The sequence below is a fragment of the Myxocyprinus asiaticus genome, chromosome 22 (assembly GCF_019703515.2).
Source record: "Myxocyprinus asiaticus isolate MX2 ecotype Aquarium Trade chromosome 22, UBuf_Myxa_2, whole genome shotgun sequence".
NCBI classification, from domain to species: domain Eukaryota; kingdom Metazoa; phylum Chordata; class Actinopteri; order Cypriniformes; family Catostomidae; genus Myxocyprinus; species Myxocyprinus asiaticus.
In genome coordinates, this window is record NC_059365.1 from 39,969,740 (window position 1) to 39,982,812 (window position 13,073).

Genomic DNA, 13,073 nt, shown 5'->3' on the forward strand with positions numbered 1-13,073 from the left:
CTCTGTGAATGTCCTTGAGTGGTCCAGCCAGAGCCCAGACTTGAACTCGATTGAACATCTCTGGAGAGATCTGAAAATGGCTGGGCACTGACGCTCCCCATCCAACCTGATGGAGTTTGAGGGGTCCTGCAAAGAAGAATGGGAGAAACTGCCCAAAAATAGGTGTGCCAAGCTTGTAGCATCATACTCAAAAAGACTTGAGGCTGTAAATGGTGCCAAAGGTGCTTCAACCAAGTATTGAGCAAAGGCTGTGAATACTTATGTACATGTGTGTTTTTTTTTTTTTGTTGTTTTTTTTATAAATTTGCAAAGATTTCAAACAAACTTCTTTCACATTGTCACTGTGGGGTATTGTCTGTAGAATTGAGGAAAATAATGAATTTAATCAATTTTGGAATAAGGCTGTAACATAACAAAATGTGGAAAGTGAAGCGCTGTGAATACTTTCCGGATGCACTGTAGACACACATCCTCTTCCAGGCTGATTCTTAACATCTCCAGTTGATTGAAACTTCTTTAATTATTGCCCTGATGGTGGAAATGGGCATTTTCAATGCTTTAGCTATTCTCTTATAGCCACTTCCCATTTTGTGAAGCTCAACAACCTTTTGCTGCACATCAGAACTTTATTCTTTGGTCTTACCCATTGTGATAGATGATTAAGAGAATTTGGCCTGTGTGTAACCTCATATTTATACCTCTGTGAAAAAGGAAGTCATGGCTGAACAATTTCATGTTCCTAGTCACCTAGGTGTACAAAAAAAAAAAAAAATATGAATGGGAATACATTTCAGATATATTTTACTCATAAGAATTTCTAGGTGTGCCAATAATTGTGGCAAACATGTTTTGGAAAAAAATATTTAATTATGACATTTTTTGGGGGACCTGGGTAGCTCAGGGAGTATTGATGCTGACTACCACCCCTGGAGTCACGAGTTCGAATCCAGGGAGTGCTGAGTGACTCCTGCCAGGTCTCCTAAGCAACCAAATTGCTAGGGAGGGTAGAGTCACATGGGGTAACCTCCTCGTGGTCGCTATAATGTGTGGTTCTCGCTCTCGGTGGGGCGCGTGGTGAGTTGTGTATGGATGCCGCGGAGAATAGCGTGGGCCTCCACGCGTGCTATGTCTCCATGATAACGCGCTCAACAAGCCACGTGATAAGATGTGCGGATTCATGGTCTCAGACGTGGAGGCAACTGAGATTGGTCCTCCGCCACCAGGATTGAGGTGAGTCACTATGCCACCACGAGGACTTAGAGCACATTGGGAATTGGGCATTCCAAACTGGGGAGAAAAGGGGAGAAAAAAGAAAAAATAAGAAAATGCTCTAATCAAAGTCTGTGAAACAGGTTAATTAAAAAAGGGGCGAATTCTGAATTTTCTCAAACCTGATGACTTCTAAAACCTTGCATTCTTTTTCTATTCACCAATGGGAGGCTGGGCAGTGATCATGTGCCCCTGTGGAATTATGTACAGTCTGAAATGCAATATTCATGCTGATAGTCCTCGAGAATTTGCTGACTTACTGTTATCATGGAAACACATGCCAAATGTCATCATTTATGACTGCACAGGGTCTTGCAATCCATATCAATCTGAGGGCAACAGAAAAGGTCTTCATCTCTCCATTTGAAGGACGCTTGATGGAACCCTCTCCAGATAATATAGAACTGGTGCAGAGTGGAATGTTGGCAGTGTCACTGCCATGGCTGGATGCTAAAAATACAGTGGCAGATGTCCATGGACACCCAGTGACAGGTTCTTCTGATCATTAAGTGCTGTATGATCCATTTCATGAAAGCAATACTGAAGACAGTGGTGATGTTCTAAGGAAGCTCACATTAGTACCACAGCTGGCTGGGAAAGTAAACAGTCAGGCTGCAGAGCAACTGTTGGACAAGATGAAGTTAAACAGCTACTTTTTGAACATGTCTTCACCGTCAACACAGCTGTTTCAAGTGAGGAACATATTTCATCACTATATTGAGAACAAATCAAGAGCCGGACAGTTTGGGTGAGCTGTGTCGGGTAAATTTGATCCTTTTTTTATATTTTTTAATATACTGCTATACAGGGGGCCTGGGTAGCTCAGTGACTAAAGACGCTGACTACCACCCCTGGAGATGTGAGTTCGAATTCAAAGCATGCTGAGTGACTCCAGCCAGGTCTCCTAAGCAACTAAAATTGGCCTGGTTGCTTGGGAGGGTAGAGTCACATGGGGTAACCTCCTCGTGGTCACTATAATGTGGTTCGCTCTCGGTGGGGTGCATGGGAGTTGTGCGTGGATGCCGCGGAGAATAGTGTGAAGCCTCCACACATGCTATGTCTCCGCGGTAACGTGCTCAACAAGCCACATGTTAAGATGTGCGGATTAACGGTCACAGATGCGGAGGCAACTGAGATTCGTCCTCCGCCACCCGGATTGAGGCGAGTCACTAAGCCACCACGAGGACTTAGAGCGCATTGGGAATTGGGCATTCCAGATTGGGGAGAAAAGGGGAGAAAAAAACAAAAAAAACGTTGTATACTGCTATACAATACCTTAGGCCTATTTAAAAAAAAAAAAAAAAAAGAAAAAGAAAAAGGCAGTACAACAAATACTACCATGGTGTTTAAATGTGTACTTATAACTATATATTTTTACATTACAGTGAGGATTATTGGTGAAGTTGGACACATTATCCTTAAGTGAAAATATACAAATGTACAATGGATGACAAGTTCTGTTTTATTGTATTAAATATTTTGTATAAAAATACTTTAAATGCTACATTTTTGTTTTTAGTTGAAAATTATTTAATTTATATAAAATATGTTTACTTGCATTGTCCATTATCTTGAACCTGTTGGAAAGGCAAATGTGTTGAAAGTTGTGGTGTTGCTGTCAGGTATCTGCAGGATAATGGCTGTAATTTTAATACAGCTGCTAATTTTATGAGATCTTCACTGAACTGAAGATAAAATGCAATGCTACAGAATGCATCTGACTCAAGAGCCTTAAACTTATTCCAATATGTCCAGATTTCCAGTCTTGACTGGATAAACAGCACATGCAGAATTTAGCTGCATTTCCTCTTATTTGAGGTGATTTGTGAAGTGGCAGTAAATCATTATTTATGTTTTAGATCGTTGATTTCAGTGCCCAGGAAGACAATTTGGAGTGAACTCTTGAAATGCTCTTGAAGTCTCATTTCATCCAGCTCGCTCTGTTTGGGACTTTGACTTGAAACTAGCCATCTTATTCCACCAATTTTGTGTCTCCTTCAGACTAAAAGGAAGATTCAGGAAGCCTGTAACTATATAAAATAAAGCTTACATTTAATGCACATTTCTTCATTAAAATTTTAATATTATTAAAATTTCGATTACATCAATTTAAATCAAATTAATTACATGATATGACAATTATATAATAGCATTTAATCACACATTTGCTGAGAAAGGTCCCCAAATAAATATAATTAAAAAGAAATAATACATATAATTCAAATATCTGTTCTGTTCTCACAGGACGCGTTCTTGCATTCTGCCTGCGCTATTTTTAATTGTCGGTTTATGTACATACACTAATTAGCCACAACATTAAAACCACTGACAGGTGAAGTGAATAACATTTATTATCTCATTACAATGGCACCTATCAAGGGGTGGGATATATTAGGAAGCAAGCGAACAGTCAGCTCTTGAATTTCAAGTGTTGGAAGCAGGAAAAATGGGCAAGCGTAAGGATCCGAGCGATTTCGACAAGGGCCAAATTGTGATGGCTAGACGACTGTGTCAGAGCTTCTCCAAAAACCTCAGGTCTTGTGGGGTGTTCCCGGTATGCAGTGGTTAGTACCTACCAAAAGTGGTCCAGGTAATGACAACCAGTGAACCGGCTACAGGGTCATGGGCGTCCAAGGCTCATTGATGTGCGTGGGGAACGAAGGCTAGCCGGTATGGTCCAATCCCACAGAAGAGCTACTGTAGCACAAATTGCTGAAAAACTTAATGCTGGCCATGACAGAAAGGTGTCAGAACACACGGCATCACAGCTTGTTGTGTATGGGGTTGCGTTGCCGCAGACTGGTCAGAGTGCCCATGCTGACCCCTGTCCACCGCCGAAAGCACCTACACTGGGCACCGTGGAGCAATGGAAGAAGGTGGCCTGGTCTGATGAATCACATTTTCATTTAGATCATGTGGACAGCAGGGTGTGTGTGTGTCGTTTACCTGGGGAAGAGATGGCAGCAGGATGAACTATGGGAAGAAGGCAGGCCGGTGGAGGCAGTGTGATGCTCTAGGCAATGTTCTGCTGGGAAACCTTGGGTCCTGGTATTCATATGGATGTTACTTTGACACATACCACCTACCTAAAGACTGCTGCAGACCACATACACCCCTTCATGGCAACGGTGTTCACATTTGCACTGTGGCAGTGGCCTCTTTCAGCAGGATAATGCGCCCTGCCACGGTGCAAAAATTGTTCAGGAATGGTTTGAGGATCATGACAAAGAGTTCAAGGTGTTGACTTGGCCTACAAATTCCCCATATCTCAATCCTATTGAGCACCTATGGCAGGGGTGTCAAACTCGGTTCCTGGAGGGCCACAGTCCAGCAAAGTTTAGCTCCAACCTTAATTAAACACACCTGAAGCAGCTAATCAAGGTCTTCAGGAGTGCTTGAAGATTACAAGGAGGCATTTTAAAGCAGGGCTGGAACTAAACTCTGCAGGGCTGCGGCCCTCCAGGAACTGAGATTGACACCCCTGACCTATGGGATGTGCTGGACTAATAAGTTTGATCCATGGAGGCCCCACCTCGCAACTTACAGGACTTAAAGGATCTGCTGCTAACATCTTGATGCCAGATATCACAGGACACCTTCAGAGGTCTTGTGGAGTCCATGCCTCAATGGGTCGGGTCAGAGCTGTTTTGGCAGCACGAGGGGGACCTACATGATATAAGGCAGGTGGTTTTAATGTTGTGGCTGATCGGTGTATGCATCAAAGGCTTTTGGAGCATCTCAAGTTTTCAGCATCAAACTGTGCAATTTTAGGACACGGTGTCGATTTAAAAGAATTTGAAACTTTAAAAATAGTGTCTTGAGAGGCATTCTGTTGTGCTTCAAGAATGCATTCGTCCTTGACAAATTTAGTGATTTCATTGCTTATGAGGTTTGTAGAGGTGCACTGACTGCCCCCTGCTAATGTGTTTCAAACACAAATTTATGTACTTCAAGCTTAAATTGCTCTGATGGTAGGAAAATTATTTTATTATGGGATTTACGTACGGGTCAGGAGGCATGATTAATTGCATGTGTTTTTTTTAAACAAACATTTTATTTAATGCATAATCACACTAAATTAACATGTTAAATCGACAGCCCTAGTTAATATACAAAATAAGGTTCTTCCATCAAACCCTCATCAGCTTTATAACGGGTTTAAGCTCCTAAATATTTTTTTGTTCCCGTGTACATCCATTACAAATTAGCCTTTCACGTTGGCACATCATGACTGAACACACTAATCCAAAAATAAATGAGAAATTAATTTTCTTATCTTTGTGAGTCCAATATTTACACCTATAATTTACAATACTGTTCAAATGCACATTTTAATGTTTTGTATGAATTTGACACATTGTCCTGGAGCTATACAGGTCATTCTTACAGTGTATGATATAGTTGTAATTACAGAAGAAATAAACACATGCTGATAGCTATGAGTCACATAGCCAGCTCGACACAAACATGCACGTCCTTACACACTCACTCACTCAGAACATGCACTGTACACATACTAAAACACAAGCTAAAACAACTCACTTCCCTTACACTTTGTAATGCAATAAAAAATTTTTAAAAAATTGACATTACTCAAAAACCCTTTTCTCAACCAACTGACTCCCACCTTTTTCCTGCACCTGGACAATTTTTTTAAAGTGAAATAAAACATTTAAAACATGTAGGAAGGGAACAAATGAGACAAAAACAAGCATGTTTGGATGGGTAAATGGCAGATAAAAGGGTGAGTCTCACAAAACTTCTCTAGAACAAGTCTAGGCAATATTTCAGACCCAAATCAAAAGGATGAATTAAAAGACATTTTTTCTTAAAGAAAATGAAGCCCATTTTTAGAACCTTTAAAAAAAAAAAAATTATGGTGATATTATTTTCATGATAATCAAGCACATTCCACCCACAGTTAATATTACTTTAATGCAAAAATAATATTTTTAAATTGCAAAGCATTTATTTATCATGGTAGTATTTGTTGTACTGCCTTAATACTAATTTAAATTAAACATCATTGTTCTACATTACAGTAATGAGAATCAATTTTGAAAGATAGAAAAATCTCAAAAGCATCCAGATGCATTATGGCAATGAGGATTATAGGTAAAAAAAAATTGCTTTATTGTCATGAATATGCTTTTAACAATGCAAAAACTCATAATTACCCTAAACAAAATCTAATTTTTCATTTTTTTTTATTTTGGGGTAAAATATAACCTGGACATGCTTCTGTGAGATTCACCCAAAAAACAAAAAATAACTTTCCATCACATTCTGAAAGAAACAAAAATGATAAAGGTGTAAGTGTAGGTTTAAGAGAGAGTTAAACAGGATGAAACTTTAAAACAAGATCTTTATAATGTCAATGAATCAATTATGGCACAAAGACACCAGGAAAAAAGGACAAAGAGGATATCCTTCAAAGAGGATAAAGAAGAATCATTTTCCTAGCGTTACAAAAACATCAACGAAAAGTGTATGGTAAGGCAACCTGACCTAAATCAGAAATGACAAAAAACATTATGTTTGTAATACTTCAGAGGGAGAATACTGATTTAATCAAATGTTGAATGAGTGTTTAGAAGTGAGAAAACATCTGGTCTTGAGCTCACAGGTAAACAGTGTTACAGATTGATATGATTGCATATGTTTCAATATGACAAGATGAACATGAGCTGCACTTGGCTGTCTAGAGAGCTCCACTTCTAGCAATGTGCAACATGAAAACATTTGCATTGCATAAAACAAAGTGCGCAACTATGTGGAAGCCACAAAAAAACGTTTCCATTTAGCGTTTTCCGTGTTTTTTTTTTTGTCCTTTGTTTTTGCAAAGATCAGCTCGCATACTATCACGTTTTTACTTCATTCTAACATTCACACAAACAAAAATCTCATTCTTGGCCATCTTCGGTGCGCCATTTTAAGAAGTCCTCTTTCCGCGCGTCTGGCTTAATTTGGTTCCGCATGCCTCCCAGCAGGTTGGAGGTGGCCTCTGAGGCAACAATTAGAGGGCGGACAACGGTGGGCGGAATCTGGCGCAAAACCCCACCTACTGCCCCAGGAAGACCTTTCTGCTCATGCCCACGAGATGCCACATCACACAGGGTCTGAGCTGTGTCAATCACTCCCTGTGAAAGACAAGATGGCATGAGAGTTTGTGTATGAGATTGCAATCAAAGCTTATGTTAAAGCTGCTGTCAACAATTTCTGCACCACTAGCGGCACCAAATAGTATTGCAAAAATAGTGACGGTTTCCAAACAGGTTTACCAAACACTCCTCAAACTCCCGCCACTGGCAGAGAACTACCTGGAAGTTCTTCTATTAGCTAAAGTGTGGGCAAGATTTTTTTGGGGATGTTTACAGAGGGCCGTCTCTAGACTAAAAAAAAAAAAAAGATTTTACAAATAATCGCAATCTCCATTTGTACGATCCCGATATCGATTCTTAAAATTACAAGAACGATCTTTTACTCTATGTCTGGCGTATTCACTATGTCGATTGCGATAAATCAGTCGATCAAGATCAACCACAGGTTGTCTTGTATTAACAGGCCAAAAGGAAAAGAGAGTAGAGAGAGGAACTACACAAATAACGAGAATCTTAAAGATTTTTTATTTCCTCATTTCGGCATCCACGAGCTGTTTGACTGACTGACAGGCGGCTTATGTGTGCGCGCTTTATGTTTGCATGTTCTCGCGATTGTTTACTTTTCTTGAATAATTACTTGATAACTTGAAACAATGTTTACTCAAATTTGTTAGTATTCTGTTGTGGTATTGAAATTATTATTAAGAATCCTCAAATTGCTTTCAAATGAAAGCAAAAATGGACATTATAACTGATATGTACCCAAATGAATCAGAATCGAATCATGAGCTTGTGAATCGCAATCAAAAATTCGAAATCTGTATCGATACCCAGCCCTACCAAATGTTGGAAATTTTTGTCCAATTGTTAGCAATGTTTTTTTAATTGGAAACTTTTACAAGGTTTATACAAATGGATACAACTCGCAAAACAACATGTTTGCAATAATATAGAGACATACTTCTCTGACGGTGTCATAGGCTTTGGCCACGCCCTCTCTGAGGTCAGCTGGTTGAGGGGTGCGTCTGGGACAGGAAGTGGGGCGTCCCTCAGTGATGTAACGAGTCAGAGGGGGAGTCGGAGATAAGATGTCATACACAGTCTCAGCAGTGGCCTGGAAATACACAGCAAAAATGTGGCTACTACTTATCTATTATTAAGACATCTAACCTCAGGCCTGCCCAGAAAACGGTACAAATTTTATGTACTCTGTGTCAATTTGGTTAAAAAGCATAATCACAAGTCTCTGAGTTACATTCACAAACAGAAAGGCATTGTCAATAAATAATTGTAGCTTATTGGATCTGACAGTTTGGGGTGTAATTTCAAGTCTTATACATCATGGCTCAGTAATATTTGTGAGTGTGAGTGTTTTTGTGTGTATACCTGAATTGCCTGCACCAGTCTGTTGCTGAGTTCAAGGGCAGCAGAGGCTGTGGAGGTGCCAAACGATGCTGCCCCCCTCTGTAGCCCTCGGATAATGCGTCCATCCTTCCGGTACTGTTCAATGGGCATCCAGAACAGATCGCGCACACCATGGACTACAAAGTGAATGGCAGACAATAAGAAAGCCTTTGTTGTAATCTGAATGTCCGAAATGCACCTCATGGTTATTCAATTCTAAATGAATTGGATTCACATTACTGAAACAGATTAAGGGCATTTTCATTTGTAGTTCATTTGCTTTGTCCAGAAACAGACTAAAATTGCAACAATGTTGCATTTTCTCCTTGGTTCAGTTGGCTTTCGCAAGGATGTATTTCAAAATGGACCAAAATTCGTTGATAAGTCACATGTGAGCAAACGGTCCCCTCATTGGTCAGAATGTTTGTGTGCTGTTCCGGGATTTATGCTGCATTCCATTAAACTCGGAAAGTCAGATTTTCCAACTTCCTAGTAGGAAAAAAGTCAGAATTACAACTTGTAAACTCGTGCGGAAATTTTCAACTCGGGGTATATACAAAGTAACTGATCACTTTTTTTCAAAGTAACATTCACTTTTATTAAATAATATTGATAAATAAGTCAGACTTCCTACATTACATGATTTTAAAGCTTGTTTAACAAACGTTAGCAGAGTAGCAGGTGTTCAAAACATGGTAAATTATACTCTCTTTTGATAATCGTACACCTGTAGCACAAATGCTAGTGTTGCAGCATTGTTTATGAATTGGGTTGCTAGGAGACGTCTCTGGTGACAGTTAAACCCCCTGCTAAGCTAACGGGAGCATTGCAGTTTTGTTTCCTTACACGTCATTTTCCAAGCACCTGGCAATGGAATGCTTTAATGATCGGAGATATCAAGTAGGAATATCCCACATCCGACTTGAATGGAACACAGCATTAGCTCATTGTGGCTTAGGGGTGGGTGATATTCCATTTAAAACAATATTCCTGTAGAAATGTGTCAACCGGTCATTATTTTATTTTTTATTATTTATATCGTGATAATGCTTAAAGCCGTTGCGTGGGACAGAATGCACGTTTGAATTAAAAGGTTGCACTACAAATAAACCTTATGATATCTGTCACTGATGGATGGATGAGTGTTATAAAATTTCCGTCATGGTTTTTCAATGAATAGTTACATATGTGCTATTTCGTCATTAAAAAGTGCCTTTTCTTCATCAAGCACTCTCTCTCTCATACACACAGCAGAGTAAAGCCATGTAAAGATGGTTAAAACACTTAACTACTCAAACTTGTTTTCTTTGATCTGGTTGGAAGGGTGGAACCTTTGCGATGTGTCCGCCCAGAGTCATTACACTGATGCACACACCACAAACACACAGCAGTGATTCAGTGTCAGTGATAAAGTGATGGGGAAAGGAGCTCTTAACACTATTTGTTGTACAAAACAAGCCTTGACGTCAAGTTTTTACTACCACCAAAATGCAGAATGAGACATTTTTGTGTGCAAGTGCTTTTCATGTGGAGTTCAAAGCGGCGCTTGACGCGAATCATTAACGTGGCTTCACGACTGCTGTAACAAAGTGGATAGCCACAGTCTGCTGGCTGATTATTATTGTGGAGGATTAACCCTCAGGGGTTGACGGATGTGCCGGCGCGTCCTGCTGGATTTTTTTCCTCATAACAGCGGAAACAACTTAAAATACTCCAGCATTTTTGGGCATACAGATAAGTGTAAGACATCATTAGAAACTATAAAGGGTCTACTTTTATTTGTGTACATTCACAATAACAACAAAACCTTGTGCTTTTGTAAAATAAAGAAAATAAACATGGTGCGCTTTCAGCCGTCTACATGTTGCTCACATATTACTGTAGCCCAGTTTGTGCTGAATACAGTGTTATCAGACTTTAGCCATTAATATGTTTTTAAGCAACTGAAAAAAGCACAAATGTCAAGGCATGTCAAAACTTCTCCAGGGCCCAAAAACACCCTCAGACCCCAGAAGGTTAAGACATTTAATGTGCAGTGCAATGAAAATGCAACTTATGGGGAGACTAGTTCTTTCAATTAGTCAAACTTCCACATAGACTTTGGGAAATGTTTAATGTTACTTTGAATTTTAGTGCATTTCTATCTTTATACTGTGGAAGGCTTTGTTTGGAAAATGTTAATAAAGCATTATATTGTAACATTGTTTTTTCTTTCATTAATGAAAAAAATGCCTTTTCACTGGAACAGAAGTATATTTAGAGTTCAATTTCAGTACATTCAAAATATGCGATTAATTGCAATTAACTACGAAAAATTATGTGAATAATCGTGCTAAAAAAAAAAAAAAATGTATCAACAGACAGCACTACTGCAAACACAAGAAAAGCGATCAAACGGAGCGAAAAAATTACCTCAGGAATTACTCAAAAAAACAACACTTTTTTTTCAAGCAATTCTATCTAATATTTAGTCACCAAAAAGTTTCCAGTATTTAATCTAAGGATAAATCCACATTTTGATTATTACAGTGACAAGCTGACCTACAGATTTCTTCTCCAAAGATCCATCAGGTTTGCTCATGTTTTTCATAAGAATATTGGTTGGTTCACTGGATCGGATTGCATTCTCACCACAAGCAAACCACTCTAGAGTTTGTTTAAAATCAGACAGTTGACCGATTGTTTTGGTGCGAATCCGAGTGCGACTGTTGTGTTCACATATGTCTTGTTCATAAACGAACCAAACTAAGGGAGAAAATGCACCAGGTTCCAAAACAAATGCTCCAAACGAGCCAGGTGTGAAAATGGCCTAAACTTCAAACAAATATCATACCGATTTCAGGGCTATTATCTATAAGGAGCCTGAACAGTTGTGAGAGACACAGTGTTGTAAAATGACATTTTGTACTTACAGAGCTGTACGACAGAATGCATGGGGCCTACACCTCCCAAAATCCCAGGCAGCTGGTTCTTCCTGATGTCTGTTAGCCACTCATTCACAGCGTACTGAATAACCTTATCAACACCCAGCAGCCTGAGACGAGACAGAGAGAGAACGAGTCCTTTTATAAGTCTACATGATGGATTTTAAGTATGGATGATGATGATTACTGCTGTATTACAGTAAAACAGGCAAAGAAAACTTTTTTTTTTTAAATTTAAACTTCGGTAGCACATTACTGAACTTATAATTTTAGTCAAGGTTTCTTGTTCCAAAAACAGTCATAATTTAGTTTATCTTGACCATTTTCGATCCTGTCTTTTGATGATCAGAATAAAAAAGGCTGATTTTGTTACTGTACCTTTATGATATCTATATGTAAATGACCCTATTTATGAGAACAGAGCTTTAGAAAGCCCAGGTGAGGATGAAGAAGTGTTTATGAAGAATGAATACCCATGTCTACAGCACAACCTCTTCAGCTTCAGCTCAGAGCAGTTCAGCTGGGCCAGACCAATCAAAATGCCAGCAAACGTCCCCTAAGAAACCAGAGACGATATCTATTATTACAATAGAAGCTGAAACTCTTATTCAGATGATAAAAAAAGCTGGTTTAGCTTTAGTTGTGTGAAAGCTTATATAAAGATTTTACTGTTTTTAAGTCCTTAAATATAAGTTCCTCTCTAAATCTTCACAGCAGGGTTCCCACCATTTTTGACCTATTAATTTCCATTACATTTTCCAGGCATTTGTGATAGCTGGATAGTGGATACAGATTTTTAGAAGTAATTTTGATTCAGACCGATTTATAAATAATAATTTAGACTGATTTCTGAACCATTTCAAGTTTTACCCTACACGAGAGCAATTTCTAGCTCATTAAATATTTTAGAGTACTGACAAACTAGAAATGTTCTTTCCATGGCCTGGAAAACAGTTCCCTGAAATTTTCCAGGTTTTCCGTGGGAAACCTGACATAGATAAAATGATTTTCATGAAGATAAAACATCCGTAATTTTATAAAGGTGATCTCAAACCTGCTCAATAACCACATGCTTCCCATGATAGTCAAGCCAGATGGGTACTTCAGAGGTAAAGCGGAACTCTCTAAAAGAGAAAGAGTTTGACTAAACAATAATTACGATTTAGACATTTGTTTCATTAGACACAGGGTTGAGATTTGATGTCAGATCTTTTACCTAAAGTAGATTGGTTGGTCGGAGGAGGAGGAAGAGCCAGCAGAGGAGGAACTCTGCTCACTATAGGTCGTTTCTACAGAGGCAGCGAGATCGTGGCCCAATCCAGAGGCAGAATCATTCTCGTCTGAATGCTTTTGAGGAGCGTCAGTTCTCACTGGG

At 39.1% G+C, this 13,073-nt stretch overlaps 1 protein-coding gene across 2 annotated transcripts in view; it reads right to left on the reverse strand.

The window, feature by feature from the left end:
• Positions 1-4,383: 4,383 nt before the first annotated feature.
• Positions 4,384-13,073, reverse strand: part of LOC127413302 (autophagy-related protein 2 homolog A-like) — a 66,742-nt gene continuing 58,052 nt past the window's right edge. Inside the window, exons 36-42 of one of the 2 annotated variants that reach the window (XM_051650311.1) lie at positions 12,915-13,068; positions 12,753-12,822; positions 12,172-12,254; positions 11,687-11,808; positions 8,757-8,911; positions 8,332-8,484; positions 4,384-7,409 (exon numbers count right to left, since the gene is read on the reverse strand). In XM_051650311.1, the coding sequence (XP_051506271.1) occupies positions 7,173-7,409; positions 8,332-8,484; positions 8,757-8,911; positions 11,687-11,808; positions 12,172-12,254; positions 12,753-12,822; positions 12,915-13,068 (974 nt within the window). In that variant the 3' untranslated portion in view covers positions 4,384-7,172. Of the gene's footprint in view, positions 7,410-8,331; positions 8,485-8,756; positions 8,912-11,686; positions 11,809-12,171; positions 12,255-12,752; positions 12,843-12,914; positions 13,069-13,073 lie in introns of those variants that run through there. The other variant, XR_007892567.1, reaches the window with a different exon arrangement.